Source organism: Anarhichas minor, unplaced genomic scaffold, assembly GCF_050575085.1.
Source record: "Anarhichas minor isolate MPS153535 unplaced genomic scaffold, ASM5057508v1 ptg000021l, whole genome shotgun sequence".
NCBI classification, from domain to species: Eukaryota; Metazoa; Chordata; class Actinopteri; order Perciformes; family Anarhichadidae; genus Anarhichas; species Anarhichas minor.
In genome coordinates, this window is record NW_027466467.1 from 1,865,226 (window position 1) to 1,891,899 (window position 26,674).

Below are 26,674 nucleotides of genomic sequence, written 5' to 3' on the forward strand. Positions count from 1 at the left end.
TTTGTTTTATGTGTATTGTATTGTACGTTATGGTGGTGGAGGGTGATTAAGACCTCTCCAGTAGGAGGCAGTGACGGGGCGATAAACACGTCACGAAACCGGAAGCTGGAGAAGAAGCCGCAGAAGTACTTCCTGTTTGTGTCGGCGTGTGTGGATCGTTTAGTTTCCCCTCAGTTCGTGCTTTTTTAATAAACGGATTCTTCATAAACACATAAAAAAGCAGCAGCAGCAGAAATGGTAAGCAGCTGATCTCCAGTCTGACTCTGACTAGTTAGGCTAGTGAGGCTAGTTAGCATGCTAACTTCAACAGTCTCTTAAAGCCAGTTAAATATTCACTAGCTTCTGGTTTGGATTCTCAATTTATTAAATAATCCTTTGAGCAATTTATTTTATTAGATTTTATTATACAATACAGTTTCAGGTTATATAATTTGAATTATATTGAATTCATAATATTTATATAATGATTTAATAATATTGTCTGTATGTTTGATGTTTTCTTCATGTGTTATAACATCTGTCCTTTTCCGCAGGCGCGTAACGCTGAGAAGGCCATGTAAGTATTTATTGTGTACTCTGTATATACTCTGTGTACTCTGTACTCAAAGCAATATTTCCTCACACACGCATAATTAATTTTGGATGTTTAATAATTCAATCGAACAGCTGCTTTTATTAATATTTAGACTTTCTCGATGAGTTGATAAATCCTTTAAGGTTCCTGGAACCAACAAATGTTTCAAAAATGATTAATTGATCATCAGAATAGATTTATCACTAATATCACATGAGGAAACTAAAAGTTAAAGCTCAAAAAGGATCGTGGCGTTCTACTGTCTTTAACTGTGGTTCTACTGTCTTTAACTGTGTTCCTCCTCCGTGTCTCTCAGGACGGCTCTGGCTCGGTTCAGACAGGCTCAGCTGGAGGAGGGAAAAGTCAAGGTCAGGTTCTACTCTGTGTTCTACTGTGTTCTAGTCTTTTCTACAACATGAAGTATTGTACCGTTTTTTCAGTACGTCAAAGCATGTGTTGAACACCATTGTAGCCTCACTGTAGCCTCTATGTGGCTTCGTTGTAGCTTCAGTGCTCACCTTCACCTGTCTGTCTGTATGATGATGTTCACCTGTCTTCACCTGTCTGCAGGAGAGGAGACCTTTTCTGGCATCGGAGTGCAATGAACTTCCGAAAGCAGAGAAATGGAGACGACAGGTACACAACTCTGCACACAACTCTGCACATACTAGAACATGATGCACTGTGATTGGCTGTTTGTTAATGAAGTGCACCCTGGGAGTTGTAGTTGACTGATCTCCTTTGGCCTAAATGCTTTTCATCAAAGAACCAGATATTGTCAAACTCAGTTATTTTATCACAAACTATCAGTGACACTGAACATGAAGCAGACAATCTAATGTGTGTGTGTGTGTGTGTGTGTGTGTGTGTGTGTGTGTGTGTGTGTGTGTGTGTGTGTGTGTGTGTGTGTGTGTGTGTTCCAGATCATTAGTGAGATCTCAAAGAAGGTGGCTCAGATCCAGAATGGTGAGTATTTATATAAAATATGAAACAAAGAACATTAATTCACATTGATAAACTGTGACAGATATCAGATCAGATTATAAACACTCTGACCTGTCTGTCTGCAGCTGGTCTCGGGGAGTTCAAGATTCGGGATCTGAATGATGAGATCAACAAGCTGCTTAGGGAGAAAGGTCACTGGGAGGTCCGGATCAAAGAGCTGGGAGGACCAGACTACGCGGTAAATATACAAAAGTTTGTGAGATATTGTTTGATGGCCGTTTTGTGAGGTACCGATGGCACATTTGTGAGTTATTGATGGCGGGTCTGTGGTTTTCAGCGAGTCGGTCCGAGGATGTTGGACCATGAGGGGAAGGAGGTTCCTGGGAATCGAGGATATAAATACTTTGGAGCAGCCAGAGACCTGCCTGGAGTCAGAGAGCTGTTTGAGAAGGAGCGTACGTAAACTTCGTCTTTGCTGTATTGTTTCATATCAAACCATCGCTGTACCGTCGTCTGATTGGTCCTCTCTGATCATGTGACTCCCAGCTGCCCCGGCGCTGAGGAAGACGAGGGCGGATCTGATGAAGGAAGTGGACGCAGAGTATTACGGCTACAGAGACGAAGACGACGGAGTGCTGCTTCCTCTGGAGGCTCAGTACGAGAAACAAGGTATGGTTATTTGATTATTTATACATTTAAATTAATTTATTTTGTATAAAGTGAGATTATATAATACAACTAAATATCGGCCTTTATTACATGATTACAATGACTCCTGAGGAGAACATGAACGATTCTAATGAGGCGTGTTGTGTGTTAAGCTGTGTTGGAGACAGTGCAGAAATGGAAAACAGAGAAAGAGTCTCGTCTGTCAGGAGACAAGCAACCGGAGGAAGAGGAGGAGGAGAGCATCTACACGGTCCACAAGGAAGAGGTGAGCCGTCCCTTTACATCCCAGGAGTTCTGTAGAATTGTGACCACACACACATATCCAACTTTTTTTAAGCAGATTTACAGACAGTTGGGGTGGTGGGTGAAGCTATTTGTGTAACTTCCTATCACTGGTGTGTGTGTGTTTTCTGTGTGTGTTTGCAGCCTGATGATGAGGAGAGTCGGGATGAGGAGGAGGGAGAAGAGGGCGGAGTCACCTTCATCGCACACGTACCTGTTCCTTCACAGAAAGAGGTGAGACACACACACACACGTTTGTCTTTGTGTACATGTGAGGACCATTGTTCACATAATGCATATCCAGGACCTGACCCCATAATCCTAACCTCTAGATGTCTTTTAACCAAACCCTCACAATTCTTTGGACGCAGTAATTAATTTTTTCTGTGGTTGCGATGCATGTTCATGTATTTCAGGTGTGGAAGAACATCTTTGTAACGCAGGTCAACGTGTCACAGGACCCTGTTTACAGATTGGCTGATGATATTCTCTGGTCACAATCCGGCGGCAACCTCCGGTTCAGAGTAGTCAATGTGGAAGAGTCTTAAAACTTGCATTCTCTCTACTGACCATCAGGGGGCGACTCCTCTGGTTGTATAGAAGTCTATGAGAAAATGACTCTACTTCTCTCTTGATTTATTACCTCAGTAAACATTGTAAACATGAGTTTATGGTCTCAATCTCTAGTTTCAAGTCTTCTTCAATACAGCATGATGTTCATTTAGTAAATTATGGTCCATTTAGAGTCAAATAGACCATAAAGCAGGGTATGCTTTGGGGCGGGGCTACACGGTGATTGATAGGTCACAAACCAATGGGTGATGTCAAGATGACTACGCCCACTTCTTATATACAGTCTATGGTTACAATTTTCCCCAACTTTTAGTTTTAGTTCAGCTGTACTTGAAGCCAACGGAGAAATGTCAAAAACTGCAGTTCTTTAAATGACCACTTGAGGCTGCCTCCTGAACTGAGTCAATCCCTCCATGTTAAAATGCCCAACTTTCTGTCTTTCAGGTGGAGGAGGCGCTCGTCAGGAGGAAGAAGATGGAGTTGTTGCAGCGTTACGCCAGCGAGACTCTTCAGGCTCAGAGTCAGGCGGCCAGAACTCTGCTGGGACTGTAAACCCGTCTGTCTGTCTGTAAACCCCGTCTGTCTGTCTGTAAACCCGTCTGTCTGTCTGTAAACCCGTCTGTCTGTCTGTAAACCCCGTCTGTCTGTCTGTAAACCCGTCTGTCTGTCTGTAAACCCCGTCTGTCTGACTGTAAACCCCGTCTGTCTGTCTGTAAACCCCGTCTGTCTGTCTGTAAACCCGTCTGTCTGTCTGTAAACCCCGTCTGTCTGTCTGTAAACCCCGTCTGTCTGACTCTAAACCCCGTCTGTCTGATGATGTAAATATCAGCAAATTTTTTTACCTGTTTCTTATTAAAACGTTCTTCAGCTCAGTTTGTTGTTCTCGTCGTGTTTTTGTTGATTCCACCGATTTTTTGGTAGAGAACGGAGAATCTTAAACCCACAAACATAACCCGAGGGTACATAAACCGTTCTGATGTTCGGTTTGAATGTTTAACGGACACTGAAGGCTGTATTCTACTAAACTTTTAAAACACATGCAACGGAACACCTGGAAAAAAAACCTGGAGACACATGACATCACCTTTTAAAGTAGATGACATCACAATATGTTCATTGGTAATAACAATAAACACATTTTATTGTTTTGTTCGTGACAGTGGCCTCAAAACTGTCTGTCTATCTGTATATCTTTCTGTCCATCTATCAGTCTCTGTCTCTCTCCATGTGTCTTTGTCTCTTTCTGTCTCTCTCCTTCTGTCTCTGTCTATCAGTCTCTCTGTCTCTGTCTTTCTGTCTCTCTCCCTCTGTCTCTCTCTCTGTGTCTGTCTGTCTTTGAGGCCTCCCCTGTTGTTAGCGTCCTCAGAGTGTCTCTGTCTGTCTCCTCATGTGGTTTCAGTCTGGCATGCTGATTGGTTGATTGGTGGCAGCATTCTGCAGCATGTGATCAGCTGATTAACGGCTGAACGCTGCATGTGATGTCATGTGAGGAACATTCAATCAGTGTGTGATACTGTGTGTGTGTCTGTGTGAGGCCCCTCCCCCTGATGATGTCACAACTCAGTCAGTACAAGTTAGCAGCAGAAGGCTCGTATTCGACAGACAGACAGGCATCATGTGGTGTCGAGGTTTCATGCAGCAGACGGTCAGATCCATATCGACCAGCAGACAGGTCAGTGTGTGTGTGTGTGTGTGTGTTGTGGGGACCGCTGACTTTAAGGGGACTCCTCTACCATATGGGGACCTGCTCATTGTCCCCATTTAGTTTTAGGGTTCAAACCTGGTCACGTTTCCTCCTGACTGACCGTTCAGCTGCTCATCATCACCTTTACACTAGTTTGATGTACAGAACAAAGTTTTAAAGAACTTACAAACTTGATTTTATTATAATTAGCAACAGGTTGGACAGAATGTTTATTAAAACATCTACAGAAGTTATTACAAATACATTAAACTATGAAAAAAACGATGAAAATATTAAGTTGTAAATGTGATGGAGACATGGTTTCCAAATAATTGATGTCTGAAAATATTTGTCTAAAAGTCTAATTTACGACAGAAGTTAAGTTATTACACAATTACAACCGAATTAGAGCTGCTTTAATAATCATGAATTAAAAATGATAATTTACGTCACACATCTTGTTTTTAAAAGATAATAATCTGGATGTTTTTTTTCCTGAAAATATCTTAGTTTAAACTAAAAGGTTAGTTCACTTAAATCTGTCCTCCCTATGATGTTTTTTTTTTTTATCCAGATAGAGAAAGGCTTAATGTGATATTATTTAATATTTAACTCTGGTCTAATATTACATATTTAATATATATAATATATTACATGTTATATTATAATAGTATATAATATTAATATATTAAGACAGTATATTTGTCTTGTTGGATTAATACCCACTGCAGTTGGAGCATTCTGCAGTCATGTTTCATTTTATTAATATTTATATGTTTTAATAATAGGTTGCAAGGCACAGGTTGTAATGATGTAATGTTTGTAGTAATGACTTAAGATTTATTATTTTTATGTATATTATATATATATATATATATAATTTATATTATTATATATTATATATATTATTTATATTATTATTATGATTATTTATTAAGTGCTGCTTTCTTTACCTGATTACCTTGATGACAGTCAGCATATTCTCTCTCTCACCTGTCTGTTTCTCCATCAGGCGGGCATCCTCTTCGACGTGGACGGAGTACTGCTTCGCGGCGGCTCGTTGATTCCGGCTGCTCGACGAGCCTTCCGGAAGCTTCTGGACCGAAACAACAACTTCCTGTTTCCTGTGGTCTTCGTCACCAATGCAGGAAGCTGTCAGAGACATCACAAGGCCCAGCAGCTGTCTCACCTGCTGGAGGTCCAGGTAGGACAGACAAACAGACAGACAGGTGGAGAGAGACAAAAAAATAAACAAGTGTACACATAGAGAAAGAGACAGACAAACATGTGGAGACAGAGCGAGAAAGACAGTGTTTTGTGTTCATGTCTCCTTGTTTCCTTTCAGATTATAATCTTATTTAGAGCGATTTGATCATGTGATTTAGGGCCCTTTCACAATTCGTTTTCCAGGTGATCTGAACTAAAACTACAGGTCCGATGAAAACGATCAAACATTTGGTTTGTTTTTAGTGTGAACATTTTTTGGGATGTTCGGACTCTCTTTCTTTCTCTTTCTCTTTTTCTCTTTCTCTTTCTCTTTCTCTTTCTCTTTCTCTTTCTCTCTCTCTCTCTCTCTCTCTCTCTCTCTCTCTCTCTCTCTCTCTCTCCGTAGATCGCCCCGGAGCAGGTGGTTCTTTCCCACAGTCCTTTGCAAATGCTGAAGAGTTTTCATGATAAATGCGTCCTGGTGTCCGGACAGGGACCAGTGATGGACATCGCCAACATGTATCCTTCACATCTGACCTCTGTTGGGCTTCTTCTCCGTGGCAACAGCAGCTGAGGCTCATGGGTATTGTAGTTTTTAGAGTGTCAATAATTGAAATCTTCCTGGAGACTTTCTGTGTTCAGTCACATTCAGAGGTCCATAAAAGAAACATGTGAAATAAGAATAAGGCGACTTTATTACACATTTAACCAAGATATTGATACATACCAAACTTACTGCAACTGAGCAAGTGATTTGTCTTTGTGATTAAAGTTTTACACTCTGAACCACAGCGAGTATATAAAGTCTGATTGATTCTCGTGTTTGAAGTCTTAACCGTATCGTCAGTTTGGGTTTTCAGAAGGTCGTGAGCGTCGAGCAGCTCAGAGAACATCACCCCCTGCTGGACATGGTGGACCACAACAGGAGACCCAAACTACCTGTGAGTACCGTACCTGTGACAGGTGACAGGTGACTTTTGGTCTCTGACAGCAGCTCAGTGATCCAAACAGTGTTTTCTCTGTTTCAGTCGTCTCCTCTGCAGACTCTTCCGAAAATAGAAGGTAACTACACAGCAAATACACAACACACTGTTTATGGTTTTATTTTAACATTATTACGTTTGTGTTTCCTTTATATTTATTTATCTAATTCATATTATTATGTTCCAGCTCCTCATTCATGATAATTAAATAAAAATCAGCTAAATTTGAACTCAGTAAAAATAAGAATAAAGACACTTAGCCCTATCTATCAATTTATTTTGTTTACTATTCTTTACGGACTTCCTGTGTTGCCATAGCGATCATTCTGTTCGGAGAGCCAATCCGATGGGAGACCAACCTGCAGCTGCTGATTGACGTGCTCCTGACCAATGGGAGTCCAGGTTGCGTGTACGATCCTCAGGTGCCGACCCAGCTGCCGGTTCTTGCCTGTAACATTGACCTGATGTGGATGGCTGAGGCCCCGTCACCACGGTAAACAACACACTACAGGAAGTTAGTTTAACCTGTTGGCGTCCATATCTCCAGGCCAGGGCTGAAGTCCTTAAGGTGGTAATGTCGATCAGTTTTGACCCTGCTTTGTTGCCGTAGGTTCGGTCACGGGATGTTCCTGCTTTGTCTGGAGTCTGTCTACAGGAAAATGACGGGTCGAGAGCTTCAGTACCAGGGCCTGCTGGGAAAACCCAGTCTGCTGACATACCAGTACGCCGAGCACTTGCTGAGACTGCAGAACCACAACCAAAAGCTCACCACCATCTACGCCATCGGGTAACAAACCGTCCATAACACCATCATCTACACACCAACTAAGCCATTGGGTATCCATGCCACCATCTATATTGTTGGGTTACTAAACAGTCCATAACTCCATAACACCATCAACGCCATCGACTAAGTACACCGTCCACAACACCATCTATGACTTTGGGTAGCCAAACCATCCATAACACCATCTATGCCGTTGGGTACCTAGACTGTCCATAACACCATCTATGCCATCGGCTAGATAACACCATCGATGCCGTTGGGTACCCAAACTGTCCGTAACACCATCTATGCTGTTGGGTAACTAAACTGTCCATAACACCATCTATAATGTTGGGTAACCAAACCGTCTATAACACCATCCATGCCAATGGGTACCAAAACCATCCATAACACCATCTATGCCATAGGTAACTAAACCGTCCATAACACCATTTATGCCGTTGGGTAACCAAACCATCCATAACACCATCTACGCCGTTGTGTACATAGACTGTCCATAACATCATCTATGTCGTTGGGTACATAGATTGTCCATAACACCATCTATGTTGTAAATTGTTTGATTGCATGTGTACTTTTATTGTGAAGAGCGTGAAACAGGAAGTGCTTTTACTCTGAGGAGCGAGAAGTAGCATGGTACGTGTCTTATTGATGCTAACAATGATGATGATAAGTGAAAACCTATATGTTGGGTGCAAGAGCGCGCTCTCTTTACTGTAACAGTTGTTATACTGCAGCAAAAGGAAGTAAAGTGTTCCGTTCAAAACCAGACGTGTCTTGGTCGTCAATTAGAAGCTCCACTTCACAACAATCTATGCCTTTGGGCAACTAAACCGTCCATAACACCATCTGCGCTGTTAGGTACCTAAACCATCCATAACACCATCTATGCAATTGAGTAAATAAACTGTCCATAACACCATCTACGCTGTTGGGTACATAGACTGTCCATAACACCATCTGTGCTGTTGGTAATTAAACCGTCCATAACACCATCTACGCTGTTGGTAATTAAACCGTCCATAACACCATCTACGCTGTTGTTAACTAAACCATCCATCGCACCATCTACGCTGTTGGTAACTAAACCGTCCATAACACCATCTACGCTGTTGGAAACTAAACCATCCATCGCACCATCTATGTCATCCAGTAACCCAACCATCCAAAACCAAAACTTCTTCTTCTTGCCTAGCGACAACCTGATGACCGATATCTACGGTGCTAATCTGTACAATCGCTACCTGGGTGAGCAGCATGCTGCTATGACGACCACGACCAAGCTTGTTGCCCAGGGAACGGGGAGTCAAGTGACGATTGCGGTGCCGGAGGAGGAGCTGGTGTCTGCTGCTGCTCAGTGTCGCTCCATACTGGTAGGTCAAGGAATGTTTTCAACTCCTCTTATTTATTTAGTTACGAGTAACAATATCTTAAAAATCCCCAAGTTAATATTTGAGATCTGGGTACATAGTGACATCACAGTGAAATCATCATCAGTACATCAAATAGTTTGCGGAGTTCACACTGACCCGCTGATAATAACATGTTGTCATAACATCTGTCACTAACACAGAGCTGCTCTACCTGTCCACAGGTGTGCACAGGTGTCTATAACCCTCGCTCCCCGCTTCCTTGTGACCGCAGCAACGGGGTCACGGAAACTGTGTTCCACGCTCACAGAGACCTGGCGCTGGAGCTCGAGCTGGTGGAGCCAAATCACGTGGTGGAGGACGTGGAGGCCGCAGTCGACCTGCTGCTGCAGCAAGAGAGCTCTGTTACGTCTGACACCTGACCTCTATATGGGCCCCTACCTGCAACCTCCCGTTCTGCCGAGTGAAGGCACTGCCGAAGTGTCTTAAAACTTGCATTCTCTCTACTGACCAGCAGGGGGCAACTCCTCTCGATGGAATAAGAAGTCTGATTGTATAGAGCTCTATGAGAAAATGACTCTACTTCTCTCTTGATTTATTACCTCAGTAAACATTGTAAACATGAGTTTATGGTCTCAATCTCTAGTTTCAAGTCTTGTTCAATACAGCATGATGTTCATTTAGTAAATTATGGTCCATTTAGAGTCAAACAGACCATAAAGCAGAGTATGCTTTAGGGCGGGCTTACTGTGATTGACAGGTCGCTGCTGCTACCAGAGCTGTATACGGCGTCTTTACGTCACTCTTCAGCATTACAAATATGGTCACTTCCGGTCATTGTTTGCAAAAAAAGCCGTATTCCAAGATGGCGACAGCGAAATCGCCGAACTCGAAGCTTCATAACCACAAACCAATGGGTGATATCACAATGACTACGTCCACTTTTTATAAACAGTATATCAATGGGCCTCTAAAACCTGGAGGATGAGGGTCACGTGACCTTCGGAGACATCTTAAAGGCACAGCTAATGTTCTATAAACAAATGTGCATAGGACTGGTGGGCAAAAGCATCATTCTCCTCCCAAAATATAGCGCTAGCAAAGTAAGCAGTGGTCCGTCACGGCGGTCTGTTGTGTTCCACAGATCGCTGTAATCAACATCGCAGAATGATCAAAGCGGCGGCAATTTGTGTGTGTCCCGTTTGCTAATGTAAAGCAAATTTTTAATATTGGCCAAACCATGTATTTCAATCTTCCGGGTCCCATACATGATGCAAAATACTTTTTTCCCATAGACTCACATTGGGAACGAGATGTCTGTAACAGTTTTAAAATGCTCTAATAACTGAATTCAGAGTTATTCTCATTATATATGTCCACAGTGTATTAACGGCTGTATCAGTATGTCCTCCCGTCTGTGACACACAGCTGATACGTAATAACTGGTTTATAAGACTTAATGTAAGCAGAGCTAAGTGTTGTCTGCTGTATATACAGATCATTGATTATGTTGTCATAAAACACAGCTGTAATAATATAAAATATGGAGAAGCTCTAACAAATAGAAATATCCTTGTATCTACCGATAACAGTGTATTAAACGTTTATTTACACCTACGGATTATAAAGTAACATTAGTCTCAAAATCAGTTTAAAATGTAAACTCACAAAACAACTCGGTCAGACTCTGACTGTTAGGTAATAATACAGAAGTCAGCTGATGGTGCATGCTAGCAGATTAGCTGACAAACAGTAGTGCTAGCTTGGCCGTCCCCACTGGTCACATGAGCTTCACCTTACAGGTGGTAGCTGCCCATCAACAGTCCTCCCAGCTGATGGTCTCAAACACACCTGTGACCACCTGAGTTTACAAACATTCACCTGTGACCTTTCAACGTTTAATAAACTAATAATCTTACTAATCTTTGGTGCTCTCCACATCTGAGCTGATTAATGTCAGACATCTAATTTATGTTGATTGTAAACACCTGAATACTTTCGTACTTTATATTTTACTGGAATAAAAAAAAAACGTCTGAAAACCTGAAAAAATAAATTATACTTGAATTCATTCTCCTTGGATTGTTCGAATAAGAATTATAGTAAATAAACAAATATGTCTGCAGTTTGAATTCTGGACTTGTTTCAAACACACACACACATTATATACAATTTACTTAATTGTAATATTATAAAATGTTATACAAACACAGCAACGGCACCGTCTGGGGACTGGAAACAAAAGCACACGTTGATATAAATGATTGGAAAACAAATAGGAATGAATAAATTAATAAAGACAGAGGAGGCAAGAGAGTGAAAACACATAAACACATGATATATTACAAATATGACATTTTCTGTTTGCTTCAGGGAAGTGTTTGCTTAATTATAATTATGCTTCGTATTTGTTATAAATAAAATATATTCTACATAGAATATTGATTTGCTCTTTATTAGAGACCCAAAAACATTTAAATTAATCAAGTGTTTTTATTCACAGTTTAACCAATTTCTTTAAAACTATTTGTCTGCCAGTGATGATCTGATCAAATGTTCAATTATAAGGATATAATGTTCCACTGCCATGTTTCTACAGGAGCCCAGAAAGGACAAACCAAACAGTGGCTTTTTATATTTTACCTGAAGGACACCTTTGTTCTCCGACATGTTTGGAAAGGTTGAAAGTTGAATTGGATGCAATCTGCAAACTCATCACTTGTCCTACACACAGCTCATTTAAAGGTTGAGATTTAAAGATCCATAAGATTATTTAAAGATATTTATAGGATCTATTATGTATAAATATATTTTGTTTCATTTCATTTGATGTTATGAAAACTTTCTTAAAGCATCATTTCCAGGTTCATTCTTGTATTTTGGGTTTCAGCAACAACACTTCTCTCCAAACACCAGAGTAAAACTACATTATAACACAATGTAAAGAAGACTATTTAATACATTGGAAGATCATAATGTTATCTGGTTCTAAAAAGATATAATGAATTGACAGAATAAGGAACACTTATTTTGAAAAATCCAACTCAGTTTTATCTTGCTGCCCAATATGTGTCAACATGCCACAACGTGAGGGACAGTTTGTTGAAATGTAATTGTAATACTGTAAATATATCCTTACATAACACTTGTAATGTCATGTTTATGTTTTGTTAATATTCCTATTAATATTATTGTGTACTTTTTTTATTTTGATGATTTGGAAACATTGTTTTTTCTGAAATGTTCATGCCAATGCCACAGTTAGTTGAAATGTGTGCATTTCTCTATGAATTAAGTGTTTTGATACTTTCACATTATTTATAAAGCTTTTAGACCCGTTTTGTAATAAATAAAGAAGAAAATTAAGCTTTTTAATAGTATGAGACCGTTAACACTATTCCATCAAATAAATAATGTATTAACATTTGTATTTTTTATCAAACGTAGAAGCTACGTGGAGAAGTGACCTGCTCAAAATGGCGGCGGGAGCAGGACGTATCGTAACAGGAAGCGGGACACCAGCTGCGCATGCGCAGTGGCTCACTCCGGGTCCCTGTAAAGATGTCTGAGCAGGCGGGGAGGGAGCGGAGCGGAGGACCCGAAACAAACTGACAGAACCCGCGACTCTCCGCAATTTAACCAGTCAAGGTAAGGGCAGGCGGCCGTGCGGAGCCGCTCCGACGGGACCGACACGCGGCGGAAGGTTTCGGCCTTCAGATGAGCCGTATTACCCGCGCGTAGGGCGGCTGAGTTTGTAGTAAAGACCAGAAATGATGTGCAGGACGCGCAGCGCTGTGGCAGGGGCGTGTCCGCCATCTTGTCTGAAGTGGCGCCTTAAACAGCAGCTGTCGCTTTTGAGCGGAGACTGGTTGGGTAGCGCAAAATGGCCGTTAATGGCGGGACGGGACTTAAAAAGACGTCCCCGTTCGCCTCTCTGTGTTTTTAAGTAACTTTAGCCCGGTTCGGACCCGCTATGGACCGACACTGAGAGCCGGTGTGTCCGTGTCTTCAGCCGCAGCTTTTGTGTTGTCCTCCTCCTTCACCCCCCCTTTCCTTTTTCACCCCCCTCCTCTTCTTCTCCTCCTCCGTGTTTGTTTGGAAAAGCCTGCCCAGGCTGCGCATGCGTGTTACCACCACAGCGCTCGTTCCTGCGTATGAGAAGGAAAACATCGCGATTATTTAATGAATTCGCACAGCCGCTTTCATTTTACTGGATGTACACAGACAATGTGTTTGATTAAAATATTTATTATTTAAAAAATCTGATTTTAAACTGAACGGTCCGTTTGCCGCCACATTCTGACGGTCCGTGATCAGCGTGCTCACGTCAAATCTGTCGCTATTTTCGATTAATTTGATTATTTTCGTTGGATTTATCTGTATTCATCTATTTCTATTCATCTGTTTTATCTCGTTAATCTACAAACCTTTCGACATATAAAATGTCACAAACGGAGACAAATGTCCCGTCGGTTTTTCAAAATAAAAGATAATCTGTTTACTATTAAAGCAGATAATCCTCGGATCAATCAATCAATACTGGAAGACCTTTTTCAACGGATTTAAATTTGTTATTATACCAAGAAGAGTTCTATAACATCACACACCATCAGTGTAACGTTTCTCATTAAAACTAGTTTTACAACAATAAACTTCTTCTAATAACTGTTTTGAAAAGGGGAAAAAGACGAATTAATCCCTGAATATACCTGATTAATAATAACATGCTAAATAACTAAGTATGTGAGTTTACATGTAAGCAGCACTATAGCATGTTGAGTTAAATGGAGAATAATATGTGTTGTGAGCGTGTAAGATATTGATTATTAACAATTAATGTCTGCTGCAGGTCCGGACAACCAGACTGTTCTTGTCTGCACCTTTTTAAATCTTAGTTAATGGCTAACGATTAAAGGTTCACTTCAGTTACATTATGATGCCTTCAGGCTCTGCTCAGTGAAAATGAGTACTGACTGAAGGTAAATTATAACGTTATCATGATGTGTTATAATTGAAACCACACAGACTGTATATAAGAAGTGGACGTAGTCATCGTGGACGTAGTCACCGTGACATCACTCATTGGTTTGTGGATTGATGTTACGAAGCCTCGAGTTCGGCAATTACACCGTCCCCATCTTGGATTACGGCCGTCGCCATGTTGTTTTTGAAATGCGAGGAGTGACTTAGAGCTGCCATATACGTCTCTGGTAGAGACCTGTCAATCACCGTGTAGCCCTGTCCTAAAGCATCCCCTGCTTTATGGTCTGTTTGACTCTAAATGGACCATAATTTACAAAATGAACATCATGCTGTATTGAAGAAGACTTGAAACTAGAGATTGAGACCATAAACTCATGTTTACAATGATTACTGAGGTAATAAATCAAGAGAGAAGTAGAGTCATTTTCTCATAGACTTCAATCCAACCAGAGGAGTCGCCCCCTGATGGACAGTAGAGAGAATGCAGGTTTTAAGACTTTATTATTGGCTTCAATCAAATGAAGAAAATCTGAAACCTTTGCACATGTGTCTGGAGCAGAACCCAACGATATTAATCATTATTGATGGGGATCCGTATCGGATATGTTTGATCATGTGACGGCTTTATGTACAAAAGAAACCATATGTTTTCTCATTCTGTAGTTCTTGTATCGTAAATTATAAGTCCAAGATATCACCATTGTTTTATTTTGAAAGATATTAAAGTGTGTCTTCCTGTCCAGGCAGGTCGATGTCATTCTGACGAGCAGCTGAGATGTCCAATGACAGCCAGGGATCGGTGAAAGGGGAGGCGGCCATCATGCCGTCTCCCTCTGGCTCCGCCTCCTCTCAGGAACCGCCCCTTTCTCCGTCCACCACCTCCAAACCACCTGAGCTCCCAGGTACACCTGTCTGTCTCTCTACCTGTCTGTCTGAGCTCCCATGTACACCTGTCTGTTTCTCTACCTGTCTCTCTCTGACCTGTCTGTCTGACAGATGAACTGGTCCAGGCTGGATGGTCTAAGTGCTGGTCTCGGAGGGAGAACCGACCGTATTATTTCAACAGATTCACCAATCAGAGCCTGTGGGAGGTCCCAGTGCTGGGTCAGCATGATGTCATCGTGAGTAATGTCACTGTTTCCTTTTTAATGTGTGAGGTGAAAGGACAGGTGCATGTGTGACAAGTTGGAAAATATGCACTTTTATAAATTAAGGGAAATAATAAGATTGTGTTTTCTTGCATCGTTTGCTTTGTTCTGAATTGTGTCGTTTGAGGTACGTAGTGTTAAACTGTGATCTACATAGTGGTCTTGATCTTGAGTCTGAGATCGATTGCTTTGGTCTCCACCCACATATCTTGGGGAAATCGCAATCTTTTTCCTCATTGCAGTAAAGTCTTTGCTGAGGAAAAACATCACATCACTCTCGTGATTATTTATCCCCCTTTTTCAGGTATGTTGTGGATTTTAAACAGCGTTAACATGTCGGTATGAATCTGCTAACATGGTCATACGTTTTAAGAGAATGTTGTTACATTTTTGGGTACTTTAGAGCTAATTTTTACCGAGAGTACTGTAGTGTGTGTAACTTACGTGAGTTCCTGCGTGTTGACGGTGTAATAGTAGCTGCGTCTACTCCCACCATTTTGTGAATTTACATGTACACAGACGGTAATATTTAGTAGTGATATTTTATTTGTTTTATCTGTAGAATATGTTTTATGCACTTTGAGAGTTTTAACAGTACTGAATGTAAGCTAGTTTGTGCTCGGGGAAATATCTGAAGTAATATTTTGAATAGTGTTTAACATAAATAGCATATGTACTCTCCTGTAAATCTCTTCCTGTGTAAATGATTGTATTTTTTGTACAAAGATTTCAGTAAAGTCTTTGCTGAGGAAAAACATCACATCACTCTCGTGATTATGTATCCCCCTTTTTCAGGGGTACAACACATGCAGTCGTTTAACAACAACAGGGAGTTAGTTGTTGAAAATGTAAACAAACTTAGTATGTGAACACATATTTTTTTATTGTTCTCACTGTATGGTACATAGTGTATACAGTTCGTTTGTAGTTTAGAACTGAGTCTGTCTGTCTGTCTGCAGTCTGATCCTTTAGGTCTGAATGCGGCTCCTGCAGAGGGCGGAGACAGTAATCTAGGTAACGGTCAGAGGAAGAGGAGGAGCTCTGAGGAGCAGGGGCCGCCCCCCAAAAGAGTCAAGGTAAGAAGAAAAAAAACGCTCTTGGATCGGTTCATGACAGTTAAACGAGTGACCGGTGTGCAGTGGGTTGTGGGAAACTGAGATCAAATAAAATATTATCTAATTTATTTAACATCATATTATGTTGCTTCCAGATGGAGCCCACTACCCCCATCTCTCCCAGCACCCCCGGGGTCAAACCCTGGAACTCCGCCCCCGAGGACAAACCGGCCCAACCAGCCACACCCACAACGCCAAGCCCCGCCCCTGCCCCCGCTGTATACAGGCCAGCTGTGTGAGTGCTGAGGCCACGCCTCTCCCTGTTAGCGTCCTTAGCTTCTCTGTTAATAGCATTTTCGGGCTGGCTGACAAAACAATCCAAGAAAAATGTTCATGACAAAATCTTCCTCGTTCTTCATAATTATTCAATATATATTGTGATAATTATTAGATTTAATCTTTATGTTGTTAAAGTTGTTTATTGTTGTTTTTAGTATTTACTGGGATCTGGACGCCCAGACCAACGCGGTGATCAGAGAGCACCCCCCCGCCAACCACCTGCTGCCCCCCCACCCTGAGATGGAGCTGCTGAGAGCTCAGCTGGTCACCAAACTTCGGCAACACTACCACGAGCTGTGTCACCAGAGAGAAGGTACGTTGGGTCTCTGGAGGTCAATCCAGAACTCATCCAACAACAGTTTGATGTTTTTTTTAAAAACGGGAGGCGGTACACTTCCGCTATGAACTGCTGCACAAACAAAAAAATAGATGGTGGAAGAATGGAGGTTTGGTGGTGCCAGTGGACATTAGAGGCTACAGAGGATGTCACATGTGTACAGATTGTAAAGCCCTCTGAGGCAAATTTGTGATTTTGGGTTATACAAAATCAATTGAATCCTCTCTCTCGCTCTCTCTAAAATATTCAGAGGACCACCGTCCCAAATAAATATGAAGAAATGAACGTCACATGACAAAAACAGAGGAAAAAATAAACTTTTAGAAAGCTGCTGTTTTGTTGTTACCTTCTGAAAGTCCATGAACAAGTTGTAAGTCTGTCTGTGGTTCAGGTATTGATCCGCCCCGGGAGTCGTTCAACCGTTGGCTGCTGGAGAGGAAAGTGATCGACAAAGGCCACGACCCCTTACTGCCGAGTGACTGCGACCCCGTCATCTCCCCATCCATGTTCAGAGAGATCATGAACGACATTCCCATCAGGTACCTATCTGTCTGTCAGTCAGTTACTTCAAACCTTCTGTTATGCAAATGTTTCATCTTACCTATTATGATTTATTTTCATAGTGATGATGTGTTGTTATTTGTGTGTTTGTGTCTAAAGGTTGGCACGTATCAAGTACAAAGAGGAGGCCCGGAAGCTGCTGTTTAAATACGCTGAAGCTGCCAAGAAGATGATTGACTCCAGGTAGGTTAACAGCGGACCAATCAGAGCTTTATCCTGATGATGAACTAACCGTTGACCTTTTTTAAAAGGAGCTCTATCGACCCCTTTTCTGTTACTAGACATGGTGACTTATTTTTGTGGGCGTAGTGCTGGTGGAGGCAGAATAATTCTATGAACACGTTACTTAACGCTGGGTAGCAAGTTTTGTTGACCAGACTAGAGCCCCAGAGAGCTTGTCCATCTCTAGAGCTGGCTAGTTAGCTAGCTAGCTTGTCCATCTCTAGAGCTGGCTAGTTAGCTAGCGAGCTTGTCCATCTCCAGAGCTGGCTAGTTAGCTAGCGAGCTTGTCCATCTCCAGAGCTGGCTAGTTAGCTAGCGAGCTTGTCCATCTCCAGAGCTGGCTAGTTAGCTAGCGAGCTTGTCCATCTCCAGAGCGGGCTAGTTAGCTAGCGAGCTTGTCCATTTCCAGAGCGGGCTAGTTAGCTAGCTTGCTTGTCCATCTCTAGAGCGGGCTAGTTAGCTAGCTAGCTTGTCCATCTCCTGAGCTGGCTAGATAGCTAGCTAGACTCCGGAGCTCCCGTCTGCTCTCCTCCCAGCGAAGTAACCTCATAGCGGGTAAGGAGTGAGGCAGCGGGACCGTTACACATCAGCCCCAATGTTGGGCTCATATTCTGTAACCAGTGTAGCATGAAAGCATGGTGTAATTAGCTAAGTAGCCAGACGGCGGCTAGTTAGCGTGCTAATTTAGTGGTGCAGCAGCCGTGATAGCTCAGTAGGTTAGCAGAAGGCTAAGCTAAACTGTTAGCAACATCGTTTCTCCATCTCTGAGAGGCTTAGCTGATATTGTAGCTCGCTAGAGCCATCAATCACAATTTATTTTCTCAAACGTATGCAATATCCATTTTAGCACCCAACAACACATCAAGCAATCAACACCAATATATCTTTACATAGCTCATAGTTGTTTGCTGCTATATTAACCTTTTGATCTGTGCAGGAATGCGAGTCCAGAGAGCAGGAAGGTCGTGAAGTGGAACGCTGAAGACACCATGAGCTGGCTGCGCCGAGATCACTCCGCCAGCAAAGAGGACTACATGGTAACCTTTGACCCTGATTCATACTGTATTCTTCTTCTCAAGACGTGTCGTCTCAGGCTGTTTTCATGACGAACTTACCTGGCTCCAAACAGGCGGCAATCTTCCGGTTCTGCCGAGTAAAGCCGATGCGGAAGTGTCTTAAAACTTGCATTCTCTCTAATGTCCAGCAGGGGGCGACTCCTCTGGTTGTATAGAAGTCTATGAGAAAATGACTCTACTTCTCTCTTGATTTATTACCTCAGTAAACATTGTAAATATGAGTTTATGGTCTCAATCTCTAGTTTCAAGTCTTCTTCAATACAGCATGATGTTCATTTAGTAAATTATGGTCCATTTAGAGTCAAATACACCATAAAGACAAGTTCACTGTGCCAGGATGTAATGTAGTTTCTGCGTGTGTGTGTGTGCGTGTAGGACCGTCTGGAGCACCTGAGGCAACAGTGTGGTCCTCACCTCACCGCTGTCGCCAAAGACTCTGTGGAGGGAATCTGCTCCAAGATCTACCAGTTGTCTGCAGAGTACAGCCGCCGGATGAGACAGACGCATCTGAGTCTGCTGCAGGACCCCCCCACTGGTACACAGACACACACCTGAGGCTACAACCACACCACTACGTTTTGAAACGCAGAAGTTCGCGTCTTGATTGGGTCTCATCAGTCATGACGTGTAATTCCCTGATTCGTCCCGCCCCTTTTTCCGCATGAAAACACTTGTTTACGCTGGCAGCTGTTGTGCGGTTTATTTTGCATTTTATAATGCTACTGCTGCCACACATTCGCAGGAGGTAAGCTATTTTAGCGTACCCAGTGTACGTGAATAGTCATGTGATATGCTTTTTTTAGAGGTGGTAGTATGCACCGAGATTATTTCGCTAAAATGCTCATCTGGACGGAGATCATTTATAATGTGTTGTTGTTTGTGTGTTTGTTCAGAGGCCAGTGCGTCCCCCCAGCAGTCCCGGTTGGTCTACTGTTACCCGGTGCGTCTGGCGCTGCCCTCGCCGCCCCTCCCCCGAGTCGAGCTGCACTTTGAGAACGACGTGGCCTGTCTACGCTTCAGAGGAGAGATGGTCAAAGTCAACAGAGGACACTTCAGCAAACTGGTCAGTGCCGATTTAACTTAACTTAAAACTTTAACGGGGAAACTTCTACAGGATGTCTTGAGTTTGATTGACAGAAGCTTAAAAGCAATTTTAAGAAAAGGATCAAGTAGTGCAGACGCAAGCAGGTAAACATGGAGGAAGTGTTCAGGATGTGTTTATGACTTTAACTTAATGTCACCAAATATAAAACGGGAGATATTTTTGCTCAGTATTCAAGAAGTTAAGCTAGTTCCATTGCACTTTCAGCAGCTAAAGTCCACCAGCAGAAGGCGACATTGTTTTAGTGAAACGTAAATTTGTCTCAGCGTACTTCTGTGTTTGTCCGTCTTTCTGTCTGACTCCATTCAATTCAATGTGCTTCATTGGCATGAATGTAACAAGGCCAATATTGTCAAAGTGTCAAATACCAATGTGATTAAGCAGAGAAAGAACAAGATAACGATTCATAAAATAAACAATAATATATACGCTTGCTTAATGTGGGTGTTCTGTGAGAGACTGTTGAAGTTTGTGTTGATGTTGTCTGTCTGTCTGTCATATTCTCTGACTGTCTGTCTGTGTCTCCAGGAGTTGTTGTACAGGTACAGCTGTATAGACGATCCTCGCTTTGAGAAGTTCCTGTCCAGAGTCTGGTGCCTCCTCAAGAGATACCAGGTCAGCTGACTCTCTGTTAACCAATCGGGGTATGTGTTTGGTAACGACTCTGGTAATTGCTGAGTTAATGAGTTGTGTGTGTTTGTCCAGGTGATGTTTGGCAGCGGCACTAACGAGGGGACGGGTCTGCAGGGGGCTCTGCCGGTGCCGGTGTTCGAGGCGTTGATTCGACAGTTTGGAGTTTCCTTCGAGTGTTTCGCTTCGCCGCTCAACTGCTACTTCAAACAGTTTGGCTCCGCCTTCCCCGACATCGACGGCTTCTTCGGATCCAGAGGGTGAGACGGGTGTTAACACCTCTAAACTCTGTCTGTCTGTACCTGAGAGGTTCTACTCCATCTCTGGAGTATGCTCGTTGGACTTTGGGTTTAGTACTCTATCGTGAATCCCATTGTTAAAGCACAGCCTCCTTTTTCAAAACTTTATAGTAGTATTACAGAATTATTGTGTGTGTGTGTGTGTGTGTGTGTGTGTGTGTGTGTGTGTGTGTGTGTGTGTGTGTGTGTGTGTGTGTGTGTGTGTGTGTGTGTGTGTGTGTGTGTGTGTGTGTGTGTGTGTGTGTGTGTGTGTGTGTGTGTGTGTGTGTGTGTGTGTGTGTGTGTGTGTTGTTTTGTTTTTTCAGGCCATTCCTGTCTTTCCGTCCAGTCAGCGGCTCGTTTGAAGCCAACCCTCCGTTCTGTGAAGAGCTGATGGACATCATGGTGACACACTTTGAGGTCCGTCCAATATTTTATATACTAGTTTTACCGTACTGGTCCGTCCCGGTTTGAATGGTTAAATTGGGCTGTGCAGGGTCTTAAACCGGGCTGTGCGGACACTTAAACCGGGCTGCGCGGTAGGGCTCCAAAAATGCATATCACGGTATTTTGTAAGATTCTGGCGGTTTCACGGTATTTTTTTTTCTTCACGTTAAATCATTAATTAATTAACGGCGAAAAGAAATGGCCGGCCAGCGAGCGGTGAACAGCTGTTTGTGTGGCGTGTCTTCCGTTCCGTCACTTCCTGTTTCCTTCACCTAAGCCCCTCCATGGAAAGAAACGGGATTAGACCGTAGGATTTAGTTGTTAGTAGGTGTTGTTTAGGTTTATTTCTTTAGCCGTATCGTACTGGAAATTAAAACCGCCCAGCCCTACTGTGCGGGTCTAAACTGGTTTGTTTGGGTCTAAACCGGGCTGTGCTGGTGTCTACACTGGTCTTGTAGATGACGGTCAAACATATTATGGTCTGTCTCTGTCTACCAGGAGCTTTTGGACAAGTCCTCTGAGCCGCTGTCCTTCATTGTCTTCGTCCCCGAGTGGCGTGACCCCGTGACCCCGGCTCTGACCCGCATGGAAGCAAGTCGATTCCTCCGTCACCAGCTGAACATCACGGCCTTCGAACACGAATATCGCTCTGGGAGTCAACACATCTGCAAGAGGTACTGTTACTGCACTGTACCACATGTATGAACATGGGTTTTGATCGGGAGATAGATAGTTGGCAGATGGCAGATTTAGTTCAGATTTAACAGATTCACAACATGTTTCTATCTAACGAAATATTCAATCTTTTATTTTATGGTGTTTATGTGTTTAATAAAAACAGTTTGCTTGTACACAAAAGGAGACACGCACTGATGAGTTGTAGATCAGTCTGGAACCCTAAAATAAATCTATTGTTGTGCGGATTAAAAACTAAATTATCCACCACCATAAAAACATACAAACGTGAAACACAGCAGGGCCTCGGCGCCAACATATCTTTAAGAGGTACTAATACTGCACTCTACTGCTCTGTATTTTTCTCTCATGTATGTCCCTGCAGGGAGTAGATTTTACTACATCTGAAATCTTGTGTATCTGTGTGTATTTCCAGAGATGAGATGTACTACCGGGCGGTACACGGTACTGCGGTACTCTTCCTTCAGAATGACGCCGGTTTTGCGAAGTGGGCACCGACTCCGGAGCGTCTCGCCGAGCTGATGGCAGCGTACCGCCCCTCCCCCTCTCGCCCCGCCACCCTGGCCTCTCCTGGTCCCGCCCCCATTACCCCTGGAGACAAAGACTCCGCCCCCAAGGCCGCTGATAGGACGCAGAGTGGGGTGATGTCCCCTGGTGGTCCTGACGATAACAACAACACCAACAACAACAACACAACAACCACCACCACCACCACCACCACCAACAGCAGCAACACAAACAACAACACCACCACCACCACCACAAACAACAACAACAGCAGTAGTACTAGTAGTAGTAGCAGCAGCAGCAGTAGCAGCAGCACCAGTCCTCAAGAAAAGATGGCTGCCGTGTAATGGGGGTGGGGCTTATAGTGTGACCACGCCCCCTCGCCTGTGTAAAGTTTCTCTGTTTTTTGATCGTCGTCTCGTCTCTTCAGATTGTCCCTCACCAACACCTGTAGCATCTGTCCACTTACCCACAATGCGGTTCTGGACCAGAGTTGATCCTTTCTGTCGGCTTTCACCGTCTCCCCTCACACATCAGCTCTTCTGATTGGTCGAAGCTCTGACGTCAGAGCTTCTGGAGCTTTTTCATTCACAGCCAGTTAGAAGATGTAATTAAGCTCCAGCAATAAAAAAATAAAAATTAAAAAAAAAAAAAACTTTTTTCATTCACCTGTGACGTCATCTGTGACGTCACTGGAAGACTTCTGATTGGTCCCCCACACCGACAGGGCTTGGTGATTGGTTGACAAGGCAGCTATGGTTTCTATTGGACTCGTCTTTCCTCATTGAGTAGGAAAGACTCTTCAGGCCCCGCCTCCTCCATACTCGGTGCACGTCCTTCAGAGGATGAACCCTCCCAAGTTTGTGGTGCATTGTGGGGGAAACTCATCGGGCAGGAGTCGGCGGAGCGTTCGCGGTGAGTTCATATTTACTTGTGGAAGGAGGCGGAGTCAGAACTGGGACTTGGAACTGGTCGACGATGACAGACAACTCCTCAGAGGTCTCATCAGACTTCCTGTGGTGTCATGTGACAGGTGTTGGACCAGGTGTGTTTGTCACCAGGTGAGTTGTGAAGTGTGAGAAGTTAATTCAGGGTTCCTTGTTGTGTTTTCATAGACGGAACCCTGTTTACCACATAAAGCAGCAATTTTTCTCCTCTTATTCACCCTCAAAATATTTTGCTTGTCAACTTTCTAAAAATATATATTCTGACCTTTTCTGGAAATGTCTTCTTTTTTCCTCAACATTTTTCTTGAAAAAATACTTTTTATTATTTTATTTTTTGACTTTTTTTGTCAAAATATATTTGTTTTAACTTTAATACTCTGAATTTTGCACAACATGAACTTGCTACCTGGTTTGATTTTAGTGAACATTAACAGGTTTAGGAACGGATCTTCAAAAGAAAGCATTTAATAATAATAATGAAGAATACTCGAAGAACCAGCGACTCCTCACACTTCGTAACTCGACACCATGGATGTTTAACAAGAACTGGACATTGGACACCAAGACGCCGCATTTTTAGTTCCTAGCTTCCGTGATTTGCGGTCCGCTGAATATGCGCCTCTGGCTCCGCCCCCAAATCGCAGATCCGCCCACATACTTTACATAGTGATGACGTCACACATTTTTAAAATCGCCTTTCTCGGCTTGAGAAGTTTTATAAATTCAATCCTTAATGGATCAAATGATGTTGATGGAGTTGCAAGTTTGAGATTTTTAAGATGATGGTCTATGGCTTTTTCTTCTTCCCATAGACTATGGGGAAAATAGCTTTTTTTTGGGGGGCTGCAGTACTGCCAAGTGGCTACTCGGGCAAAAATGGTGCCGTATCCAGTTCTTCTTACACATCCAGTCTGTTCTCTGATTGGCTGAGTCGTCCTATCGGGGGGCGTCTGTCTCCGGTTATGTAGATACTGTACAGTTATAAACTGATATGAAGTCTGTTGATGTTATTTTTCCTCATTGCTGTTTGAATTGATTTAAAAAACAAAACAAAATTGAATTGTATTTTTTTGGGGATTTAATTTAACATAAAAAAAAGAAGATATGGAGATCTGTATTATACAGCTTATGATAGTTTGTTTTAAACTAAACCAAAGTGTTATTAAGAAAATCTATATCTTGTATGTCAAAGTAGACGTGTGTATGCATCAGTAATGCTGAAGTCTAACCAGCAGGATACTCCACATTATTTTTATAATTCTCAGCTGTTCTCTTTTCAGTAACTTTTTTTTAATTTTTTTATGTTATTTGTTTTTTTTTGTTGTGCATGAAACCTTTTGGACTCTAAATGATGTTCGTAAATCCTGAATGTGTTTTTCAGGCAGAGCTTTTGGGCTGCATGGCGTCGCCGCTTCACGAGATGTTTCTTCAACTTTCTAGTTTTAGTTGTTTAAAGTTTTCTTTTAAAGGAACAGTCCAACATTTTGGTATTTTGTGTTTGAGTTGTTGGAAGGTGGATTTGTTTTTGTTTTTTATGGTGCCAAGCTAACAGTTTCCTTCTGTTTCCAGTCTTTGTGCTAAGCTAGGCTAATGTTGGACTGTCCCTTTAATATTTTTTGGAAAGCCAGAAAACCCTTTTTGGTGGAAATAGGAAATGTTTTATTGTAATTAAGACACATTGTTCTCTTGTGATTTGGATTCTCGTAATTACAATCAATTTAATTAGTTTTCTGGTCTTAATGACTTCTGCATTTCATAATTTCAAGAAAACAAATTTTTACGATTTCTATAAAATAATTACAAAATATAATTCTTGTAATTACGATGAACTTTAATCACAAGATAACGGTTGCAATTTGCGAGATTTTTATCCCAAAACATTTGTCTTGTACTTGAGATCCGTGTCTAATAATTACAACGTAAAGATCTCGTATTTATTAGATAAAGGTCGTGTAGCTACGCAATTAATATTCATCACATAATTGATTGAACTTTATTTCTTAATTTAGAGAAAAGATTTCATGACAGATTTCTTGTATTTGTGACGTCCGTATCTCATAATTACAAAATAAGTCTCCTAAGTGTGAGATAAAATGAATTATAATTACGAGAACTTTCTCTTAATTATGAGATACAGATGTTATAATTTAAACTGGTCAAAGTTACACAATGTTTTAGTGTAATTATAATAAGTTATTTCAAGCTTTAATTCAGAGATACTTCCTCATGATTATAAGCTTATCAAACAGAAGTCATAACTACAAGTTTTGTCTTTGCTGAATACGATGTTTCTTTATAGTCTTGCTTGAAACCACTGAAGTCTGGTTTAAACATGAAATGACCGTCAGTGTGATGTCACGCGGCGATGCTGCACAGCTGCGAAAACGCGGCCATGTTTGTAGTCCTCACAGCTGGAGAATGTAAATACGGTCTGTCCTTTTATTCCTGCCTGCAAACAAAGTGCAGCTTCACTCTCCCAGTAAAAAACATATCCAACCCAGTAACACACCTGTCCAGCTCGTCTTTCTCACGCTCTGATCATGTTATGTTGTGACACGTGTTGTCCTGACAACACAGGACACACGGGAAGTGTCCACTCATGAAAGGTCAAAGGTGAAGTAACAAATACACTTTACAAATAACCGGGTCAGATAATTAACACTGGTGTAATAATTAAGACTTATTAGAAATATATTAAACTGTTTATGGAGGTTATCTCCTCTTTCATTGAAAAGAATACCAGAAATAATTGAATTTGAGAAAATTACTTCATTGTTTTTTTCGTAATAACTTCCTTATCTTCAATTTTTAAGACTATATTTTCCCATATTTGAGATCTGTAATAAATCCAGAATAAATGTAATTATGAATAAACATTCTATAGATTATCTGATAAACTGGAGAAAACAGTTGTGATCTGAATCTCTTTCCTCATAACTAATAATTGTATATTATTATTAAAGTTAAAGATCTCCTAGTTATTAGGTTTTGTATTTTATTTATGCATCCCATAATTTGCATAACTCCACAGATTAATTAAACTTCTTTATTAATATATATATATATAATACATATAATTTATATTTATAAATAAAATATATGTATTATATATAATATATATTTATATTAATTATTTATATCAATTATTTATACTATATTATATATATTTTTTTAAATCACTTCATGACAGTTTTCGTGTAAAAGACATTATTTCAAAGAAACTTCTAAATTAATATTATTACATCCACATATCAATAGCTGGAAGTATCTGTT

At 41.7% G+C, this 26,674-nt stretch overlaps 3 protein-coding genes and 1 long non-coding RNA gene across 7 annotated transcripts; 3 read left to right on the plus strand and 1 right to left on the minus strand.

Moving 5' to 3' along the window:
• Positions 1–105: 105 nt before the first annotated feature.
• Positions 106–3,915, plus strand: isy1 (ISY1 spliceosome associated protein). Its single transcript, XM_076095945.1, has 11 exons — positions 106–237; positions 534–556; positions 891–942; positions 1,145–1,210; positions 1,498–1,540; positions 1,645–1,757; positions 1,857–1,974; positions 2,066–2,188; positions 2,341–2,453; positions 2,615–2,704; positions 3,488–3,915. Exons 1-11 carry the CDS (start codon positions 235–237, stop codon positions 3,593–3,595), a joined length of 852 nt encoding a protein of 283 aa, XP_075952060.1. The 5' UTR covers positions 106–234; the 3' UTR covers positions 3,596–3,915.
• LOC142954744 (uncharacterized) lies at positions 1,532–13,148 on the minus strand. The gene is made up of 2 exons (XR_012955750.1): positions 6,888–13,148; positions 1,532–5,919 (listed from the first exon to the last, which is right to left on the minus strand). It is a non-coding gene; the product is annotated as an uncharacterized LOC142954744 (long non-coding RNA).
• LOC142954739 (haloacid dehalogenase-like hydrolase domain-containing 5) lies at positions 4,039–9,698 on the plus strand. The gene is made up of 9 exons (XM_076095943.1): positions 4,039–4,715; positions 5,740–5,931; positions 6,340–6,452; positions 6,781–6,874; positions 6,962–6,995; positions 7,235–7,409; positions 7,527–7,703; positions 8,899–9,076; positions 9,298–9,698. The coding sequence occupies exons 1-9, from the start codon at positions 4,659–4,661 to the stop codon at positions 9,493–9,495; spliced, it is 1,218 nt and encodes a 405-aa protein (XP_075952058.1). The 5' UTR covers positions 4,039–4,658; the 3' UTR covers positions 9,496–9,698.
• pcif1 (phosphorylated CTD interacting factor 1) lies at positions 12,584–25,905 on the plus strand. 4 transcript variants are annotated; one of them, XM_076095938.1, is made up of 16 exons: positions 12,584–12,721; positions 14,800–14,958; positions 15,053–15,177; positions 16,164–16,280; positions 16,415–16,554; positions 16,754–16,911; positions 17,327–17,474; positions 17,596–17,679; positions 18,656–18,755; positions 19,170–19,329; positions 19,688–19,857; positions 20,425–20,511; positions 20,602–20,786; positions 21,131–21,224; positions 21,750–21,925; positions 22,363–25,905. In XM_076095938.1, exons 2-16 carry the CDS (start codon positions 14,832–14,834, stop codon positions 22,799–22,801), a joined length of 2,310 nt encoding a protein of 769 aa, XP_075952053.1. In that variant the 5' UTR covers positions 12,584–12,721; positions 14,800–14,831; the 3' UTR covers positions 22,802–25,905. The 4 variants fall into 4 exon arrangements, with proteins under 4 accessions (XP_075952053.1, XP_075952056.1, XP_075952055.1 ...); XM_076095941.1 differs by having other exon boundaries at positions 12,704–12,721; positions 14,804–14,958; XM_076095940.1 differs by lacking the exon at positions 12,584–12,721 and adding an exon at positions 12,754–14,543.
• Positions 25,906–26,674: the final 769 nt, after the last annotated feature.